Consider the following 22,658-nt stretch of genomic DNA (forward strand, 5'->3'; position numbering starts at 1 on the left):
GAGGTAAAAAATAAAAGTCTGTTCCAAGTCAGACTACAGGAAGAAACAAAAGAAGGGTAGGAGAAGCAAGAGGAATGGGAGGTGAGATTAGGAACATAGAAAAATGCTATTTGTCCATGTAGACCAGCACTGTGTACTCTGCCTTGCAGTGGCTCTCCTGGATCTCAGGCCAAGATCTCAGGCCACTATCTGATTTTTTTAAACTAGAATTGTCAGGGACTGAACCAGGGGCCTTCTGCATGCAAAGTGTGTGTTCAACCACAGTGCCATGGTTCTGTATTCTGGTGTGATGGCTTGGTACTTTTACTTTATCATCTCTAGGTATAAAATCCCACCTTTATATTATCTCAGATCAGAGCTTGGAAAAGTTACTTTTTTGAACTACAGCTCCCATCAGCCCAATCCAGTGGCCATGCTGGCTGGGACTGATGGGAGTTGTAGTTGAAAAAAGGAACCTTTCCAAGCTCTGTCTCAGATAGGTTCCCCATATACAACCAATGGTCTTAAATATCAACTGACATAATGGACAACTTAATAAGGCATAGAGCTGTTTCTTTAGTAACTGTATCAGCCTAGCTGTTTCTTGGCACACTGACAACTGAAGACCACATGTACATTGTATTTCCCAGGCTTCACTTAGAAAGCACACTGCTGGTCGGTCCTTTAACCTCATTCACAATTGACCTCTATTCACAAGCCAGTTTTCATAACAGAAAAATATTCTTACATACTGCACTTGAGTATCTTTAACTTTGTAATGTTACTGTTTCTTAGGGTTGCCAGGTCAGAAGCATCCCAAACCCTGAGATTTCAGGGGCAGGCTCTAGTGATGTCATAGTGGGTGGCCCTAGTGATGTCATTAAGCATGATACATTAAGCATCAACCACCTAGAAATGTAATTTTTTAAAAATGAAGGCTAATACTCCCAAGGTGAGTCACCCGGAGACCTGGAGAGGACCCCCAAAAATTGGTCTCCAGGTGAAAACCGGACACCTGGCAACCCTACTGTTCTCCATATCTGGCCATATCACTTTTCAGGGCAAGTGATAGTTCTAGTGGTAAAGTACTGGAAGTCCCAATGCACACTTATCCCAGTCATTTCTCCAAAACTTGCACCCTGGTCAGGTCAACTCTGATATCTGAACAACCTCAGAGCAGGTTGAAGGACATGCAGTTTATTGTTTTGAATCCCATTAGACCTCAACCAAGTGTATGTCAAGAGGCTGCTTCAGAACTATTTGTGTTCAGACATGGTTATCAATACTTGAAGTGGACAAAGTGTGCATGCCCTTATGTGTGAACTGAGGAATAACGACGAGTGATTTCATGCAGAATACACATCAGCAAGCACATCAGAATACACATCATTACCTTCTTAATGCATGTTCCCAATATGAAATCAACTTTCTGCATTATGTACACAGTATTGCTTCCAACATTTTACTGGGATGTAAAAAAGTACTGAAGATCTTAAAGTGTTTCCTATATTCTGAGACAGGATGTCCCTTTAAAGAAAAGTAGTAGAATTAATTAAGCAGGAGCAGCCCCCCCCCCGGGGTGCTTTTTATTTCAGTAAACCACAGGTATGTCTAAGCATTCATTAAGGAGAAGAACCCCACCTCCATTTAATGATTTAGGAGGGGGGAGTCTCTTCATGCATTATAATATTCTCATCTAGTTAGTACTGTGCAGAAGTAATGACTGCACAGCTGTATATTTTGTGGTATATAAATATACATGCTGAGAAGGTGTGGCCAATCATAGCAGCACACGTGTATAAAATGAAGTGTACACATGTGCAGACATTGTACATGGTGCTGTACATGAGTTTCACACTATTTTCAGTGTGTGAAGCAGTCTACAATGCCTCCATCAATAGAATGTGCCCCGATCTGTTACTGAGCTCTCTGTTTTGCTGGCAATTGGTTGCTGTGGCAACACCCATTCTGTAAGCCTCACTGTTCACTAGCATGACAACTGACCTCTTTGTATTATTGACTTTATTTAAAATGTGGAATTGTTTTAGGGGGAAAACCCTACAGTTCAGGGGCAAGAGGCATAATTTTATTTAAGGCCTAGGATTTATTTAAGGAGAGGGAGAACGAGAGAAACTGTGTTATATTCTCATAGTCAAGGAATTCAGGGATCTTGAATTTGGTAATTAAGACTGAATTTTGTTAAAGGAACACAACATGAAATTTCCTCTTCCTGCCATTAGGGCCTCGTCTGCACTATACATTTAAAGCACCATCATCTCAGCACCTCTTAAAACAGCCATGGCTTCTCCCAAAGAATCCTGGGAACTTAGTTTGTTACGGGTGCAGAGAGGTTATTAAGCAATCGCTGATCCCCTCATAGAGCTACAATTTCCTGAGTGGTTTAATGATCAATCCCTTTTCCCAGGGAACTCAGAGAATTATAGCTCTGTGAGAAGAGCTATCTCTTAACAACTCTCAACACCCTTAAACTACAATTTCTAAGATTCTTTAGGGGAAGCCATGAATGTTTAAAAGCAGTATAATAGTGCTTTAAATGTATAGTGCAGATCGGGCTTAGAACTCTGTGACTGAATGATTATTGTTCCAAAGCAGGAATTCCCTTCTGAGCATGGCCAATCCAAAACATTGTGATGTTGGAGAGAGCGAGAGTGACAAAGGACAAGATGGCGTCTCCCACTCCTTTCACTTATAGAATCCGACTGGACCAGTAGCTAAAGCAGCACTGCTGATGGGACAGCATTCTCACCTACACCTGAGAGTAGAAGGCTAGCTTATGGAGTGCCGGGCTGGTTGTATTTCACACCCACCCGCTTTGCTTTGAACACCTTGCTGCTGCTCCTTGCCTCCAGGCCTCTGTCACCTGGATGCCTGTCTTTGCCTATTGGTCAGCCCTGCTTCAGACTGTGCTTACGTGGGTGTCCTAGCTGCAGGGCTATGATCCTCACTCCATGCATGGGGTTCTCCCTGTTCTCATCAAATATCAACTTCTCTTCACTCTAGAAACATTACTTGAGTGTCTAGGCATGTATGGTTATTACTGAGTGCACAGAACTACACCACTTGAGAGCATTAAAAAGAGTGACATCTTTTGTTGATAAACTTTGAGTGTTAAAAGCATCAGGAGGTACAGGCAATTAAGAAAAGCAACCAAAATTGATAACTTCTCTGGGTTGCCTCTTATGTTTTCCTGAGCTGGCATTTTAGACCAGGAGTGGAGAATCTCAAGGGCCAAATGTGGCTCTCGAGGCCCTTCTATATGGCTTTCTAGACTACCTCCAGGCCACATTTCCCACTGACCCTAGTCTAAGCTTTCTTTGAGTGCTTTTCCCTGGCTGGAATATGATCTTTAACCATGATAATGTTGTTTGCTTGTTTGGATGTCAATGTATGTTTATAGATGCTCCTGACTTTTGCATGGCTGGAATGTAGCTTACTGCAGCCTATCCCAACCAGTGTGCCTCCAGATGTTGTTGGACCACAACTCCCATCAGCATCAGCCAGCTTTGCCAATGGTCAGGAAAGATGGGAATTGTGGTCCAACAACATCTGGAGGCACACTGGTTGGGAAAGCCTGGTTCAGAGTGTTGCAGGTGTTGCCCTGCCCACTTTCCCCTCTGGCCCCCACGCACCACTGGTATGTAACTCTTCCCCCCCAAAAAAAGGTTGCCCATGAGGGAATGTGACCCTCAGAATGAGTTTCCCTACCCCTGCCTGGGAGTCACTTACAGATTTGGGACCGGCCCGTGGGGAAAGTTATGTTACAACCTGGCCTTTCAGATGTATTAATTTCTGCAATGCCCCCTCCGATTTGTAATAAAAAAGCATCATGTTTGTGATGCATGTTGGCTTAACTTTTGGACAGTGTAGCCAGACAACTGCCATTTTTCTAAAAGCCCTCAAGTTTCAAAACATATTGTTTTCTGGGCTGTCATCTCACCTGGGAACCATTTTCACCCTGAGGGCCCTAGTCCCTCAAGGGCAATCTTCCTGGTGGATGTAGCTTGCAGCAAGTCACATGTCCAGGTCTTTGCCTGCATCCATTAGGATGAGAGATTTTGAAAACATTTTCATAACCTTCTGCAGTTGGCTGATCTTCAGTCCTTTCATCCATTAACTAAAAAACCCTTTCTGCAAAGCAACATTTTCAAACATGGAAAGATGGTAACCTATTGTGGAGTAATCAAGCCTTTTTCTAACTTTACGCTTCTAGTTTTGAAGCATTTCCTCCTTTTATATACCATGTACTTAGATTTCGAAACAAAAACGTTTACAATTTAGTACCATGCAGGGTTGTGTTCTACCTTCCCATGCCATGCTGGGTTAAATTATTTGGGCTCACTCCCTAAACGTTAGTGTTCCTTCAACAATGCTCCTCTGGAGGCCTGGTGAGACATACAGCAGAGAGATCAAGCAAGTTATTTTTTAAAAAACGGTTGGGCCTGGGGAGGTTCTGTGAGTGGACTGGGGGGAAGGCCAGGCAGAAGATTTAAGTAACTCTGCACACCTCTGTTCAGTATACAGGGGAGGCCAGGGAGCAAACCTTGGTGGGAGAAATGCCTCTCATTTTCATCTCTGATATTTTGGCAGGTATGAAGGTTAGTAAAAATTGACACTTCATATCAGCCCCCATTCCAGTGGTTTTGGGAGAATCAGCTTTAGAAATGAGTATAAAGAAACTGCTTTTCACTGAAAGGAAACAAATGTAAACATCCAAGTTTGTGTGGTTCCATCTTTATGGCAGCTGGTTCTGTAAGGGCAAATGGTGTTATTCAATGCGCTTGTTAGTGCAAGGAATTAAGCTTGCACAGTGGAACTTCCCCCTCCTTAAATCTGCTCTGGAGAGTTGGAGGAACCTCCAGAACAGGTTTAGGGGGCTGCGGGGGAGGAGAGGGAGAAAGTTCCGTTGTGCATGCATAAATCCTTGTGCTAACAGAAAGAGGTCTGTATCACTACATGCCAAAAAGTGCATTCTGTACTCCTCCTGAAATTTTACACTATGCCATGTGACTGTTGTGAAACAGTGTTCTCCGACAAAAGAAAACCAATGAGCGTAAGAGGGACCACAGCAAGGATGGAGAACCTGTGGCCTCCAAGTCGTTGCTTGACTACAGCTCCTACAATCCCTAACCATTGGCTAGGGTGGCTGGGGCTGATGGGAAGTGGGATCTCAACTACAAGAAGCTGCCCATTTAGAAGCAGGAAAGACAGAGCATGAAAAGAATCCTGCATTAACATAGCAGCTGCCATTCACCTGCCTACTCCAGTCCCCACAGCAGATGTAGAGGAAAGCGACATAGGTTTAGAGCAGAAAAGCCCAGCCCCATCACGTTTAATAAAGAAAATTTATTGTAAATGTATATTACAAAATTGTACATTATAATACAGGCAATGCAAAGAATGTAAGCCAAGGATCAGCATGGACAATAGTAGCCTTCAACTCATTTGGTTTACTTTGGTTCAGCAAAAGCCATCTGTGTACGTGTAAGCAGCTTATTACTTCAGCTTCACTGAAAAGACTTGTTAGAGAAACCAGTCTAGAGTAACTGCTGGGCAACGTTTTAATATCCCAATGAAAGAAAAGTTTGCCCAAGTTAAAAAAAAGTCAAACTTGAAGCATGCTAAATTCCAATGGAGAAATGGCTCCTTTGCTACCTCCAGATAACAGCCTCTCTTTGGTAGATTGTTTTCAGTAGTACTGTGCCAAAACCTGTCCTATTTCTCAAGTTTTCTTCATCTGCCTCTTTTTCAAGGCGCTTTAGAATTTCTTAATATTTTTGCTGTGTTTTTTTGTTAGCATATTTTATCATTCAAAGTGTCTGGGGTTGGTGTGCGTATTTTTTCTTCCCATTAAGCATTTCTCCAAAGCTCTGCAGCTTCCCCAACTGCCGGCACTTCCAGATCTCAAAACAGCCCCATGGGAGGAGTTATCTCACAATGTCTTCCTGAGTTTTAATTAAACTGTGGGATGCAGGGATGTGTGTGTAGCTACTGAGCATCTGAAATCAGTGCGCACACTGATTTTATTTTCAAGAGAAGCCCCCTTCATTTTACCTTTTTTATTTTTAAAAGCTTGCTGCACTGATTTCACAAAAAACAAGACATTTTTTATTTTAAAAAAATTGAAGTGTTCAGGCAACATGGTAGGCAGCATCCTTGCCTTCTGCCCTTATAGCAGGGGTGAGGAACCTTTTTGGTTCCACAGGCCAGATCTTTATCTGCTTCATGGGCCACATTTGACAGGTGGGTAGAGTCGCTTACCTGTCAAAGCCCCTTGAAGTTCCCTTTTAAGTCTCCATGATTTGGAACTCAAAGGGGGGAACTTGCAAAAGGCTTTAAGGTAGCCCCCACTCTCTCATTTGAGCAAACAGGAATGCAAGAGCTGTCTTAAAGCCTTTGCAAAAGCCTGTTTGAGGTGGGTCGTGTATGCAAGCTGCTTCAAAGGGTGCTTTTGCACAGGGCTTTAGTTCCTGCTCAGCTGATGAACAGGGATGAAATCCTGCTGCCTTGGTTACAAGGTCTTGTTCTGTACTGGGAACAGGATCACCCAGCCAATGCAGGATTAAACCCTTTCCTAGTGATGTTAGCAGATGGGGGTAGATGAGAGTGGTTTGGGAAAATGGCCTTGTGAGCCAAATTGGACCCCCTGGGTGGCCATAATTGCCTTGAGGCTGCAGGTTCCCCACTCCTCCCTTATACAAAAGCCCAGTTGAGGATATTATGTGGTTTTCAGGAAGTGCAGGAACCCAGGAAGGCTGCAGAATGCAACATTAGAGTGATGACTTGTAGAATGAAACACTCCAAGCCACTTCAAAGCAAGCTAATCAAAACAAAAACTCTGCACACACGCATCCCCAGCAGAATTTAACTAAAATGTCTCTCCCCTTTGATAATTTGGTCACTGAGAATGCTAGACAAAATGCAGGGGAAATTTTGAGCATGGCATAGCACCAGTTTTCAGGGAAAATCACAAGAGGATGGAGCTTACGTAGACAGTATCTGGGTCACCAAATGGACTGATTTTTTTAAAAAAATTATTTTTAAAACAGTTCTTCCTAATTCCCTAAATATACTGGGAGCCACACATATGAAAACTGACAAATAATGAATAAAATATTCTCCCAGCAAAAGTATTATATTTCAATTTCCTACTTTAATCTGGGCTAAACAATTCCTATTATTAATAGGAATTCAAATGAAAATTTGTGATGGCTGTTCATAATTTAAGATTTTAAAACCAAATAAAATTTGAACAAATTGAGCAAAAAATAAAATAAGAGAAAGTTCACTATGCTCTAACTTTACTTGGTATTTTTGCTTGTCAGTTAAAAGATCCTGTGGTGGCCCATGGGGGGGGAGGAGCAGAACATTATTTCTTGCAGCATGACTAGGCAAGTGATATGAGGGGATGCAACAACTTCCTTATGACTAATTTCTGATTGTCAACTTGGACAAGCTTCCAACCTATTCCAGACTTCCATTTACTATGTTTGGTTTGTCATCTTGCACCATAACTGGATTGTTTGCTGCCTCTCTTTATACCTGTCTTAAGTCGCTCACTGGCTCTATCTGTATGCAATGCTAAATCATGGTATAATGTTCTAAGAATGTGTCTCCCATGAGGCTTGCATGCTTCCCCTCCTTTGGTGCAGCCACAAAGACAACAGAAGCTTATCCTTCCATTTTAGATTAACCACAGTTTAACCAAACCCTAAACAAAGGCTATTGTTAAATACTGAGCAGGCACCAGCCTGCCCCAGGCCCATGATGCCATAGCCCAATAACCTCCCCATACCCAGGGCTAATAAGTCCGCCCACATGCCCCACCTACCTCTAGTGTCATGAATGACATGCATGCATAGCACGCATGCCTGCCATCACCCAAGATGGCGGCGGGGGCATCAGTCCCTTAGGGAAGCCCCCACCACCATCCTGGGTGACGGTAGGCATGTACACATTGGCATTCACACTGATGGGAGAGGTAGATGGGGCATGCACGTGGGCTTATTGAAGCCCGTGCTGTCTGTATTTGGGGGATGCCTGGAACCTCCTTCTCCGTGATCCACAGCAGGTTTGGGTTGCAGGACCTGATGCTGCTGTGGATCACGGAATGGGAACGTCACCCTCCCACCTTAAAGAAGCCCTTCAGGGGTCCGCAGGGGCCCTTGGCCAGGGATCACCCTGGCTGCCCTCTGGTGCCAGCCCTGGTTAAATATGGTTAGTGAAAACAAGCCAGCTTCATGAACTATAGTTTGAATTTGGATTGTTTCCATTAACCATAGTTAAGATTAGCCACAGTTTGTCTGGGTTTGGGTAACATAGTACCCTGTGGTTAATCTAAAATGGAAGCAAAAGCTTCTAAACTCTTCATCTTGGGCATGCTGGAAGAGAAGAGGGGAGTGCAAGGTGCTGTTTTTTTGGGGGGGAGGAAGGCTAAACTATGGTTTAGCATTACATCTGAACCAGCACATTGCTTATGACTATGCATTTCATCTCAATGTCAGAAGCAGCTAGTCTCTGAGGAGAGTTAGGGAAGCTTGCATTTATTTTTTGGTTATACGTACTGAGGCCTGTGCAATTAATCACTTTGATGTGAAAGCGTGTCTCAGATATGCTTTAATGTACTATCATAACTTCCAAAGCAAGGTGACCTAGGAGCAACTGCCAATGAAATCAGGCAGCTGAATTTGGAACCAATTTAAAAAATAAAGTATGCTTTCCTGAAAAAACAGTAATTGTTTTGAAGCTTCTCAATTTTTTTTTAATTTGAAACATTAATTTGTAGTATACAAAGAAGCCCAAACACTAAAAATATATATTTGAACACAATGGAATTGTGCCAAGGTCTGGCATTCATGTTGCTTTCCAACAGAGTTCACTGTTCATCACTCAATATTCCCATATGCTTATTTGTAAGGAAGTCCAGAAAGGGAATGTTACATATGGCTTGGTGAATGTTCATTACTGTGATCTCTCTTGGAATCCTAAAGAGAAAATATGTCAGTGGAATGTAAATTGTCAAGCATCTGTGTAGCACTTGGTTAAGCAAACAATAACAATATCCACAAGGGATTAATTATGCAAATAAAAACTGCAGATATAAATCTGGTATTGATTTGTATGATAGAATTTGTTTTCTGTATTACCAGGGGTGCTAAGAAGAGGATACAGGGGGTATTGGGCTCAGACTCTGAGCTTTCATTTTTAAAACAGAAATTCTGTAGCCCCTTTAGAACAAAAGTTACGAAGCAAAATGTGCAGGCACCTTTCAAAGCCATTGCTTTGGCAGATACAATCCTGCTCTGGCCTTTCATGTTTTTAGCCAATGAGTAAAATCAGAGCTATGACTGAAAAGTGCTAGAGAGAAATTTAAAGTCATATAAAAAGGGAAGATCCAAAATCAGCTTCAGAATGGCCCAAGAAATGGAGAATTCTTGGTTCATTTTGAGGCCATTTTTGTGTCTTCCTTTGTGTGTGTGTTACTCTAGATTTCTCTCTGGAGACTCCAGACACTGGAAAACGAATATCTGGTTCATTTTGAAGCTGTTTTTAATCTTCCCTGATAGATAACTGATGTTGCCTACAGAAAATTGAGAAATCTGGGAAGTTAGTGGATTTTTTGGTACACAGAGTAATAATTAGAAGACATGGAATCATGTCTCATCAGAGTTCATTAGTAATCTGTAGACCTCTAGTGTCTAATAGCCCTGAACCATTTTTAATTTATAGTCCCCAGAGAAAATATAGATCCTGTCTCATGAATGCATGCCACATGAGTTACAAGTTATAAGTGAGGTATACGAGTTATAAGTGAAAACTAAGCAAGCATACCTGTTGCGAGGTGCTGCTTGGCAGCCAACTGCCAATGCTTCTCTTAGTATATCACTTGCCAGTTGTTCTGTGGCCTGTTATAAAGGAAATTTCAAGAAGAGAGAATGTGAACAACTAAGGAATGCTTTTAATTATCATAACCCCATGTTTTATATGAAGTAGCCTAAGCCTATTGTCATGCAATAATACGTTTTTGTACAATGTATTGCTTTATTGATGTATTTTTATATTTGCGTTTACTTTTTCTGTAAGCTGCCTTGAGGGCTGTTTGGCCGAAAGGCGGGGTATAACATAACATAACATAACATAACATAACATAACATAAGTATTTCACATCACTATGCACAAACTTATTTATCATGAACAATATTATGCTTCATTTATTTAACTTGTCAAAAACCTGCACATTCAAAATGTTCCATAATTTCAGAAGAGAGTATAATCATCTCTATATAAGTAAAAATTAGGACATGCAGCCACATATAAGCCACAACTTAATTTTTCTGCATTTCACTTAACTATCTATGACTTAAGATTATTCTGGGTTTATGTTGCTGAATGAGAGAGGATTTTGTCACAGCTTACCTTTAAAATCATATCTTCTATTACTGATGCATAGATATTCTTGTGCAGCTCTACAGGCTGAAAGGAAATTCCTATCTATAAAATAAGAGGGTGAACAAAAGGTTACATCTCTCGACTACTAAAACAAACAAATGGACAAAGGGGACAAACAAAAACATTCTGTTAAACTTGGATTCTGAAGGCAGTTCAACAGAACTGCCTGCTAGCATGGGGAAGAAAGAAGTGTGGTAGGGCACATCACATGACAACATTCAGATCCGTAAGTTAGTTCTGTCTTGGGTCCTATTACCTTTCTGCTATGGCATAAGGCCTCTGTCTCTGCATCAGGTCCTTTCTTCCCAGGACTGACAACTTGCTTTTTATTAGTGTAAGTCAGGTCTTTCCCAACTTGGTGCCTCTTCCTGATGTTTTGGACAACTCCCATCAGCCCAGCCACCAAAGCAGACAAACACTGGGAGGGCACCGGATAGGGGAAAGCCAATGTAAGCAAATTTTGGGTTGCATGTGTGTGGGGGTAATCCTTAAAAGAGGCACTCCAGGACTACAAGGACTACTACAAGACTACTCCCAGGCATTTTAGCATGTGTTTTAAATTGTTTTAAATTTTAAAATTGTGTTTTAAATTGTTTTTAAAATATGTGTTTTAAATTGTATATTTGTTTTAATGTTTTTGATTGCTGTAAACCGCCCAGAGAGCTTCGGCTATGGGGAGGTATACAAGTGCAATAAATAAATAATACAAGCAAGCTCCAACCGGCCTCGTAAAGAGAAAGCCAACAAAGCTTACAGGTATCACATGACAAATAGTCAGTCATTTATTTCCATTAGCCACAAGCCATTGCAATTGGAATATATAGAAAAAAGCAGAAACTAGATAAACAACTTGAAAAATTGCCCAGGTGAAATTCTGAAACAGAGGCAAACTGATAAAATTAGTATACAAAATGTGTCAACATAAAACAACTAACAGGTAAAACTCTCAAATGAACAAAAATGAACAAAAGCTGTATCAGAATGAAACTCAAGGTGCCATAATGGATCTTGTTTTAATGGCAGCCATTAAAACTTTTGCAGACTTTGCTGTTACCAGCTTCTCTTGGTCTGCAAGAAGAAAAGCCACATAAAAATTGAATGCCCTAGAAAATATGACAAGAGTGGGGTAAGCTGCTCACTTCTCAGATCTCTATAGAAAGAGCAACATAGCAAACAAATGACTTTGGCTATCACATGACAAATATATTATATGGCAAAGAGCAAAAGGCAGTGAATAATTTTCATTTAACTATGAAGAACATTTGCTCTCTACCTGCTGTACTGTCTCGCGCACAAATTCTGATGAAGGCTGGGGTGCCAAGTAGAATTTTGCTTCTTCTTGCTTCTCTTCTGGTTCCTTTTTAATGTTTATTTTCAGAGGCTCACCAATGTTGAGAATGTCTACTTCCTCATCATTGTCGGGCTCTTGCTTGAGGAACCGGTCCAACTCTTCAAGCTTTCGACATAACTCTTCCCCAGTGGTGTAAGACGATGAGCATTCTTTTCCAAGAAGAAATCAGGAAGACAGGAGACAGAAAAAGGATTCACAAACAGATCTATATTTAGTGACAGATGGGTGAAACTAAAAGACATTTGGGTTTCACACTGACTGCAAGGAGGAAAACCCCCTAATTGCTATGGCCCAACACCAGAACATGGTCTCCAACAAGATCCTGCCCTCTCATGTTGCCATCATCATACCTGAAAGGGAATCGATTGAAAATGGAGACTGATGCTGCAGATGGACCAACATTTTTCAAAGCCATTTGCCTCAATCTGCTCTGATGGCTCTAGTCTAATTTCAATTTCAATAGTTGGATAAATGTTACAGGTTGCATCCCCACTACATTAGTCAACCTTAAATCCAATAGAAATAAAAGAGTTTTGTGGTTAACCTATCCCATTGATTAACAAAACAAATTTAAATTTTGATCTAACTTAAAGTGAGGGAGTCTTTGCTATGGAGAAAAAGGGCTGTTTGACCATCCATTACTTTATTTTTTAAAGTCAGAGACTACTTTACTGCTGAAGAGAGGGAACACACTACGTATAGTAAACATAAGAGGTATGTATTTATGCATGTATGCATGCATGTGATGGGTTGTAACTGTGTGTGAGGAAGAAGCAAGTCGCTTTAAAAAGGCAACACATGTGTTTGTGCATGTGTGCTCCATCTATAAAGGCTGGGTTGGGTTGGGGGAGGATATCAGCATTTCAAAAGCCTTTTACTAAACAGATGCAACACTGCTCTGGAGGGTTTCTGGAGTGGGGTACTTGGCTCAGTCCAGGGAAAGGGAACAAGTGGCCCTCTAAGATGTTGTTGGACTCCAGCTCCTATTAGCTCTAGCCAGCACAGACAGTGGTCAGAGATGGCGGGAGTTGCAGTCCAACATCTGGAAGGCCATCGGTCCCCCATCCCTGCCTTAGTCAATAGGCACCCATAAAAACTTCTGTGAAATCAGCCTTCATCCACCTCTTGGAAGAGGAAGAAATGGCACCCCCAAAAACACTTGAAAGCAAATCCAGTTTGAACAGAGCCCACAGGAAACATAATTCCCCCCAAGCACCTATGTTTGTATCATGAGTACCAATGGCAGTATTAAACCATGTCTGCTGATCTGTTAATTTCATAAATAAAAATGTTCTTTTTATATATAAAAAAATCAAATTTAAGGGTACAATTGCCCTCCCAAGATACTGAAAAAATTCCAGTAAAAATGTAATACACAAAACCATATTAAAACCACTTCATGTCCCCTTAAAACCAAGCATTACCAATTAATATTAATGACTGTTGGTGTAGCTTTTAACTGTTTTTATATTGCTGCACACTGCCCTGATGTTTTGCAAAAAGGCACCATTATAAATAAAATAATTTATTACAAAAATTAAAATTTGGGTTGAAATACAAAATATTTTAAGTTCTCTCTTAAAAGTGGACTAAGAAGGGGCCACACACTTTTCCTGGCAGGTGGGCAGAAATGCCTGAGGTTTGGATTTGTTAGGCACTGGGGAACATTTTGGGACAAGCCGGGCCTGTACAAAAGGGACGGGCTCCACTTGAACCAGAATGGAACCAGACTGCTGGCACTTAAAATTAAAAAGGTGGAAGAGCAGCTTTTAAACTGACTGAGGGGGGAAACCCGACAGAAGCTGAGAAAGGTCCGGTTCGGAATAAACCTCCCCCCTGGGATAAAAACCAAAGAAATGATGAAATTTTAAAAGGGGTAGGCCTAGAAGTAGGCATTGTGAGAGCAGGGGCACAGGATATAAATTCAGAAGAGCAAAATTCCCACAGGCCTAACCACAAGTGCCAAAGACACTTGAAGAGAGACACTGCTTACAAGTGCCTGTACGCTAATGCTAGGAGCCTGCGAACCAAGATGGGAGAACTGGAGTGCTTGGTCTTAGAGAAGAGCATTGATATAGTGAGCATAACGGAGACCTGGTGGAATGGAGAAAACCAGTGGGATACGGTTATCCCTGGATATAAACTATATCGGAAGGACACGGAAGGACGTATTGGTGGCGGAGTCGCTCTATACGTGAAAGAAGGCATTGAATCCAGCAAGCTCGAAACCCCAAAAGAGGCAGACTCCTCCACAGAATCGTTGTGGGTGGTGATACCATGCCCCAGGAGGGACTTAATACTGGGAACGATCTATCGTCCCCCTGATCAAAATGCTCAGGGAGACCTTGAGATGAGATATGAAATTGAGGAAGCATCCAAACTAGGAAATGTGGTAGTAATGGGTGACTTCAACTACCCGGACATAGACTGGCTGCATATGTGTTCCAGTCATGACAAAGAAGCAAAGTTTCTAGATATTCTAAATGACTATTCCCTAGACCAGTTGGTCATGGAACCGACCAGAGGGACGGCAACCCTGGACTTAATCCTCAGTGGGGACCGGGACCTGGTGCAAGATGTAAATGTTGTTGAACCGATTGGGAGCAGTGACCACAGTGCTATTAAATTAAACATACATGTAACTGGCCAATTGCCAAGAAAATCCAACACAGCCACATTTGACTTCAAAAGAGGAAACTTCACAAAAATGAGGGGATTGGTAAAAAGAAAGCTGAAAAACAAAGTCCAGAGGGTCACATCACTCAAAAATGCTTGGAAGTTGTTTAAAAACACTATATTAGAAGCTCAACTGGAGTGCATACCGCAGATCAGAAAAGGTACCGCCAGGGCCAAGAAGATGCCAGCATGGTTAACGAGCAAAGTCAAGGAAGCTCTTAGAGGCAAAAAGTCTTCCTTCAAAAAATGGAAGTCTTGTCCAAATGAAGAAAATAAAAAAGAACACAAACTCTGGCAAAAGAAATGCAAGAAGACAATAAGGGATGCTAAAAAAGAATTTGAGGAGCACATTGCTAAGAACATAAAAACCAACAACAAAAAATTCTATAAATACATTCAAAGCAGGAGACCATCTAGGGAGACAATTGGACCCTTGGATGATAAGGGAGTCAAAGGTGTACTAAAGAACGATAAGGAGATTGCAGAGAAGCTAAATGAATTCTTTGCATCTGTCTTCACAGTGGAAGATATAGGGCAGATCCCTGAACCTGAACTAACATTTGCAGGAAGGGATTCTGAGGAACTGAGACAAATAGTGGTAACGAGAGAGGAAGTTCTAAGCTTAATGGACAATATAAAAACTGACAAATCACCGGGCCCGGATGGCATCCACCCGAGAGTTCTCAAAGAACTCAAATGTGAAATTGATGATCTGCTAACTAAAATATGTAACTTGTCCCTTGGGTCCTCCTCCGTGCCTGAGGACTGGAAAGTGGCAAATGTAACGCCGATCTTCAAAAAGGGATCCAGAGGGGATCCCGGAAATTACAGGCCAGTTAGCTTAACTTCTGTCCCTGGAAAACTAGTAGAAAGTATTATTAAAGCTAGATTAACTGAGCACATAGAAGAACAAGCCTTGCTGAAGCAGAGCCAGCATGGCTTCTGCAAGGGAAAGTCCTGTCTCAGTAACCTGTTAGAATTCTTTGAGAGTGTCAACAAGCATATAGATAGAGGTGATCCAGTGGACATAGCGTACTTAGACTTTCAAAAAGCGTTTGACAAGGTACCTCACCAAAGGCTTCTGAGGAAGCTTAGCAGTCATGGAATAAGAGGAGAGGTCCTCTTGTGGATAAGAAATTGGTTAAGAAGCAGAAAGCAGAGAGTAGGAATAAACGGACAGTTCTCCCAATGGAGGGCTGTAGAAAGTGGAGTCCCTCAAGGATCGGTACTGGGACCTGTACTTTTCAACTTGTTCATTAATGACCTAGAATTAGGAGTGAGCAGTGAAGTGGCCAAGTTTGCTGACGACACTAAATTGTTCAGGGTTGTTAAAACAAAAAGGGATTGCGAAGAGCTCCAAAAAGACCTCTCCAAACTGAGTGAATGGGCAGAAAAATGGCAAATGCAATTCAATATAAACAAGTGTAAAATTATGCATATCGGAGCAAAAAATCTTAATTTCACATATACGCTCATGGGGTCTGAACTGGCGGTGACCGACCAGGAGAGAGACCTCGGGGTTGTAGTGGACAGCACGATGAAAATGTCGACCCAGTGTGCGGCAGCTGTGAAAAAGGCAAATTCCATGCTAGCGATAATTAGGAAAGGTATTGAAAATAAAACAGCCGATATCATAATGCCGTTGTATAAATCTATGGTGCGGCCGCATTTGGAATACTGTGTACAGTTCTGGTCGCCTCATCTCAAAAAGGATATTCTAGAGTTGGAAAAGGTTCAGAAGAGGGCAACCAGAATGATCAAGGGGATGGAGCGACTCCCTTACGAGGAAAGGTTGCAGCATTTGGGGCTTTTTAGTTTAGAGAAAAGGCGGGTCAGAGGAGACATGATAGAAGTGTATAAAATTATGCATGGCATTGAGAAAGTGGATAGAGAAAAGTTCTTCTCCCTCTCTCATAATACTAGAACTCATGGACATTCAAAGAAGCTGAATGTTGGAAGATTCAGGACAGACAAAAGGAAGTACTTCTTTACTCAGCGCATAGTTAAACTATGGAATTTGCTCCCACAAGATGCAGTAATGGCCACCAGCTTGGACGGCTTTAAAAGAAGATTAGACAAATTCATGGAGGACAGGGCTATCAATGGCTACTAGCCGTGATGGCTGTGCTCTGCCACCCTAGTCAGAGGCAGCATGCTTCTGAAAACCAGTTGCCGGAAGCCTCAGGAGGGGAGAGTGTTCTTGCACTCGGGTCCTGCTTGCGGGCTTCCCCCAGGCACCTGGTTGGCCACTGTGAGAACAGGATGCTGGACTAGATGGGCCACTGGCCTGATCCAGCAGGCTCTTCTTATGTTCTTATGTTCTTACAGGGTTATTGCTGAAAAGGTCTTGCCCTTGGTATCTGTCAACCTAACATCACTACTGACAAGCCGAGAGGGCAGGGTCTCCATAGCTAATTGTAAGCCGGAGCAGGTTAGTACAGGTGCAAGCAGTCCGTCAGTCAGCCTGGTCCCAAACTGTATAGAACTTTAAGGGCCAAAACTAGCACTTTACAATGACTGCCTGTTGCTTTCTGGGTCCAAATTAAGAGGTACAGAATTACACCTGTCTTCAGCCTTAATTTTAATCAAGGGAAATGGTTTGTAAAACTGATATTCCAAAGGAGGAAGATATATTTTCAAACTGACAAGAAGGTGGTCTCCTAGTGTCTGGATCTCTGGATAGCAACAAACTTTATACATCTGACCACTTGTTAAGGACAGAAGGAAAGATGGATCACCTAACTTATTCTACCATTTCTTCTCCGAAATAACATGGGTGCCTATGAGGGCAGATCACCTTGAGGTGCAACTCTGTGCAAGACATCCCCCGTTGTAGCCAACAGGAACGTTATCCATAAAGCAAACACATGGTAGATGCATGAAGCAGGCAAGCAAAGAAAGCACCGCTCTCATTCTCCCACCACACACTCAAGGAATCCACATCAGAATAAATCATGCTTTTAACAAGATCTGGGCCAGAGGCATGCTGCCTCCTTTTGTGTTAGTCCACTTCAGGCCTGCCTGCAGTTTCTAGTCATGTGATGTTTCCTACAGAACAATGCTGCAACATCCTCTAGATACATATAGCCAGGATGGTCAGCAAAAAGTCGAAGCCCACCACTCTTTTTGTTTCCTCCTCTTCTTTAAAATTATGCCAGGTGCTTTCCAGTCAGACCTGATGTTTACTTCCATTTCTGCAGCTTCAAGTTCTGGATTTTTTTAAAAAAGTGAAATCATATTCTGCATTGCAAATGCTGCATCATTCCTTCTTTACTCCCCAATTTCACCACCACTTAAGAGCCACCCTTTTCCAAAAAAATAAGCATCCAGCATTCTGGCAAGAGCGTAGAAAATCTCAATTTTTAGTAGGAGTCATTTAAGTAATAGAAGGCCTCTGAATTATGTCTGTCAAAGGGAACCAAGAATTCAGAGGGAGAGATGGGGAAAGTAAGGGAAGGCAGCAGGTCTGTTTCTAATAAGCACCTTTCCTTATATCAAGGATTTTAGAAAACTGTTTTGCTGTCTCCTAATTCATTTAGAAGAGCTTCAAAGTGAACAAGTAACAGCATACTCTATCTATGCAGCAGGAACAGAGAACCTCAACCTCCCTAGTCAAATGTGGCCCTCCAGGCCTCTCTATCCAACTCTTGGGATTTCCCTCAGGGCACATTCCCCCTTCCGTGGTCCTGCACCCCCCTCGAGTGCTTTTGTTCAGCTGGAATGTGTCCTTGTACTGCAATAATGCTTGCTTGGAGAGAAACATGTGCAGAAACCTCCACTGCATGGGCTGGAATGTAGCCTAATGTACAGAGGTGAATACATTCTTTGCTCTTCCCACTTTTGCCTTTGGCCCTGCCCATTATTGGCCATGTGATCCTTAAAGGTTGTCCATGAGGAAATGTGGCCCTTGGGATGAAAAAGGTTCCCCATCCCTTGATACAGAAAGGTAAGTTGGCACCGAAAGGTGGATGCAAGATCTGGATATTGCATTGATCATGTTTATGATTTGTTCTGTCAAAATCAGGCACAATTTCATTCCTGGATTACTATGTTTCCCCCCATTAGGGCTGTTGTGTCTATAATGGTGATGGCCTGAAAAACCTTATAGTTTCTCCAGAATCTAGCCAAACCCAATGAAGAGCAAACAAGCTTCATATCAGAACAATTTTTTTATATGCATGATCCCCAAAGCACAGACTGAAGTATCCAGAATAGAACTAAACTGGCATCAGGAGTTTACAGATGGAACTTGTGTGTGTGCGTGTTAAATCAACCACCAAAACACAGACCTTTTGAGGTTCTGGAATTTGACTCCTTACCTGGCTCACTGTCTATTTGTGTCAGCACATCCTCTATGGAATCTTCATTCCTCAGAGTTTCTGGGTCAGGTGGTGTATAGCCACGGGAGCGACACCAATGTACAACCTGCTTTGTTTTCAAAGGGACAATGCTGTGGAATTTAGGATGTTTCTCTAAGATTTCTTGGAGGATTTTCCTTATTGTCAGTGCTCGTTGCCACTGTAATAGGGGGAAAAGCCAGAAAGGTCAAGAACTAAATTTAGAACCAATAAGTGCTTTATATCCACCATTCACAAAATCAGAATATTCCTAATGATGTTAACTTAGGAAAATAGCCACTGCAGAAAAAAACCAACCACTTTGTTGATGCATTTACTGGATCAAAAAGCTTTAGAAGACAAGAATCCATTTCATCCAAACCAAAACTGATGCAGATTTCTTATGTATACTTCTAGGCCATTCCAAGAAGAGGTAATTCTATTACTTCTATTCCCTTTTCAGGGAAGGTGATTGAGGAGGTTGTGGTGCAGCAATTGCATATACGTTGGATGAAACAGATTATCTCAACCCATTTCAATCTGGGTTCGGGCCTGGTTATGGAACTGAATTGGCCTTGGTTGCTTTGATGGATGACCTTTAGCGGGAGAAGGACAGGTGGAGTGTGATCCTGTTAGTCTTACTTGATCTCTCAGTGGCTTTTGATACCATTGACCATAGAATCCTTCTGAGTCGAGTTGATGAGATGGGTATTGGAGGCACTGTTTTACAGTGGTTCTGATCCTATCTCCAGGGTTCTTTTCAGGGAATAGCACTGGGTGATTGTTCTTTGGCCCCCTGTCATCTTGTCCCCAAAGCTATTTAACATCTACATGAAGTGCTTGGGAGCGGTCATCAGGAGATTTGGGGTGAGGTGTTAGCAGTACACTGATGATACCCAGCTCTATTTCTCTGTAACATCTGAATTGGGAGACACCGTGCAAGCCCTAGACCTGGACTAGGTGGTGGGCTTGGTGAGAACCAATAAACTGAATCCTAGCAAGATGGAGACGCTGTGGGTTGGTGGTTCCCAAGTTCAGATAACTGGTCAATTGCCTGCTTAGGATGGGGTTGTACTTCCTCTGAAAGAGCAGGTTCATAGTCTGGGGGTGCTCCTGGATCCATCTTTGTTGCTAAAGGCCCGGGTGACCTCAGTGACTAAGTGCATTTTATCAGTTTCGGCTGGTAAGACAACTGCAGCCATTTCTGGATTAGGATAACCTGACTGCTGCTGTCCATGCACTGGTAACCTCCAGGCTGCATTACTGTAATGTGCTCTATGTGGGGCTGCTCTTCAGGTTGGACTGGAAACTGCAGCTGGTGCAAAACGCAGCGGTGCAACTGCTTATTGGGGCAGGATATCACCAACCCACTGCAGAAAGAATTGAACTGGTTGCCCATTAGCTACTGGGCTAAGTTCAAGGTGCTGGTTTTGGTGTACAAAACCCTATACAGCTTGGGACCAGGATATCTGAAATATTGTCTTACCCCTTATTTAAGTGTATTTTAAATTGTATTTTATAGACTTCCGGGAAGGGTGACTTAGCCTGTGCCTGCTTTTGAGACGGGCTCCTGCCTCAAAAGAAGCTTATTCAGATATATCAGTCAGTTTTTTCTTTTTTTTTGACTGATTAAACTTCTCCCGGGTAGGGAGAAACGAAGAGATTAACCTCAAAGCCTATTTTTGTTGGGACGACCAGATCTCATTAATTTATGGGACGAGGTCCAGCCGACGAAGGTGGGACGGATTTTCAACAGCAAGCTCTATCTGTTAAAGCGAACGTTCATCTTATCTTCTAAGAGAGAACGCACTAACAGGCAAGCACCCTTCTTTCTATATTTTTCTTTTACTTGACTTAAATTGTTGCTGTTTAAAAGAGATTTGCCAGATTGATCGGTTTTTGACATCTCACTGGGGAGCCGTAACTTCTCTCTGCTACGCACTAATTAATAGCTTATCTCTGTTTTTGTTGCAAAAAGCTGTCCTGGATTTGCATTCTAAAGATACACACAGAAGAGGGATTTCTATTCCAGATTTTTATTTTGAAAAATATTATACTGTTTTGAGACTACTCTCTTTTTGGTCTATTTTATTTTGACGAATCTGTTTCTTGACGATTGCCATTAATTGCTTCGATCCTGGGAACTGCATTTTGTTTACTTAACTATTGGAGAGATAAGGCTGTCTGCTCTGTTTATACTGTGATGTCACCAAGTTTGGAGTATTAACCCAATTGTTGCTGAAATAAGAAGTGGTTTTCCTATATTTTTCTTTTAAAATGGCAATTAAGAAAGTGGCTGAGAATCTGGAAATAACTATGTTTCAGAGAATAATGAATGAGATTGAGATAACGAAAATTGAATTGAGTAAAATGAAGCAGGAGATTAAAGATATAAGGGTCCCTGTGAGAGAGGTGACCCTGGAAGGGGTCCCTGTGAGAGAGGAGACCCCGGAGATTGGAATAGGGGTCCCTGTGAGAGAGGAGACCCTGGAGACTGGAATAGGGGTCCCTGTGAGAGAGGAGATCCCGGAGATTGGAACAAACGTGGAACAGGAACAAGATTTGGAGTCTATGGACTTTAGAAATAAAATCTATTGTTTGGAACTCAATGTTATCTCTGAAGAAATTAATGAAGATTCTAGAGATAAAGTTATCAATGGCATGGATTATCTTCTGGACTGGAATGATGTGATGGAGCCCAATATAGAGAAAATCTATGGAATTAACTGCAGCCATGTGACAATGGAAAAACTTTTAAGAGATGACCCAGTGTATTTTGAAAAAAAGAACAGAGATATGATTTTACAGCAGTATTTCAGCAACTTATTCAGAATGGATGGCAAGAAAATATTTGGGATAGAGGTAATTCCCATCAGACTCTTATTATATGACTATGGCTTTGACAGCAAGATTATTATGGAATACTGATAATGGAAGATTGGATATTGAAATTACTGGACTTAATAAGACTACTGAAGATGGAAGATGGAAAATGGAACTAATAGAGATAATAGAACAATGGCTACTGAAATTACTGAACCTAACAGATTCTGATGTGATGGATTAATTGAAATGTTTATTTTGACTATGGTTATGACAATAAGATTATCATAATTAGTAATGAGATGGATTAATCGATATGCTTATCTGGAAAAAAAAATTGATAGATATATTTCTTAAAGAATTGAAACCTCTCTTTGACTTTTTGTGGAAAGAATAAAGTAATGTTTATGAGATTTGATGATTAAGTAAGATAACTACTGGAGGAAAGTGATTTTATAATATGATTTAAGAGACAGGATTGCTATATATTATAGACTTATAACTGATTTGATCTTTGACAAATGGGAAGTCAATATTTTACTCTTTATTTTTTTTTTTTGTTTTTTTTTTTTTCTTCTTTTCTTTTTTTCTTTTTGTTTAACTATTTTTGATTTTGTTTTTTGTCTTTGAATGTTTTATGATTTTGTCTTGTATGTTTTATGAAAATCTGAATAAAAATTATTGGAAAAAAAAATAAATAAATTGTATTTTATAGTGTATTTTATCAGTATTTTCATTATTGTTGTATTTTGACGTTGTTGGTTCTTTGTTATTGTTTGTTTTGATCTTTGATTTTGTTATACTTATTGTATTTATATATTGTGCTTGTTTTATCTCTTATGTACACCGCCCAGACAGCCTTTTTGGCTTAGGGCAGTATATAAATAAAATAAATAAATAAATACGCAGTTGATTACTGCACTCTGCAGGTGAGGGCCTCCTGCAGATACCATCTCATTAGAAGGTCCGTTCCACTCAACATAGGAAGTGGACCTTTAGTGTTATGGCGCCTACCCTTTGGAATT

At 41.3% G+C, this 22,658-nt stretch overlaps 1 protein-coding gene across 2 annotated transcripts in view; it reads right to left on the minus strand.

Moving 5' to 3' along the window:
* Positions 1-5,328: 5,328 nt before the first annotated feature.
* The window catches only part of YEATS2 (YEATS domain containing 2), a 65,693-nt gene continuing 48,363 nt past the window's right edge, over positions 5,329-22,658 (minus strand). For both annotated transcript variants that reach the window (XM_061636369.1, XM_061636370.1), the window contains exons 29-33: positions 18,793-18,991; positions 11,720-11,946; positions 10,414-10,488; positions 9,829-9,902; positions 5,329-8,981 (exon numbers count right to left, since the gene is read on the minus strand). In XM_061636369.1, the coding sequence (XP_061492353.1) occupies positions 8,873-8,981; positions 9,829-9,902; positions 10,414-10,488; positions 11,720-11,946; positions 18,793-18,991 (684 nt within the window). In that variant the 3' untranslated portion in view covers positions 5,329-8,872. The remainder of the gene's footprint in view (positions 8,982-9,828; positions 9,903-10,413; positions 10,489-11,719; positions 11,947-18,792; positions 18,992-22,658) is intronic.

Source organism: Rhineura floridana, chromosome 7 (genome assembly GCF_030035675.1).
Source record: "Rhineura floridana isolate rRhiFlo1 chromosome 7, rRhiFlo1.hap2, whole genome shotgun sequence".
Taxonomy (NCBI): domain Eukaryota; kingdom Metazoa; phylum Chordata; class Lepidosauria; order Squamata; family Rhineuridae; genus Rhineura; species Rhineura floridana.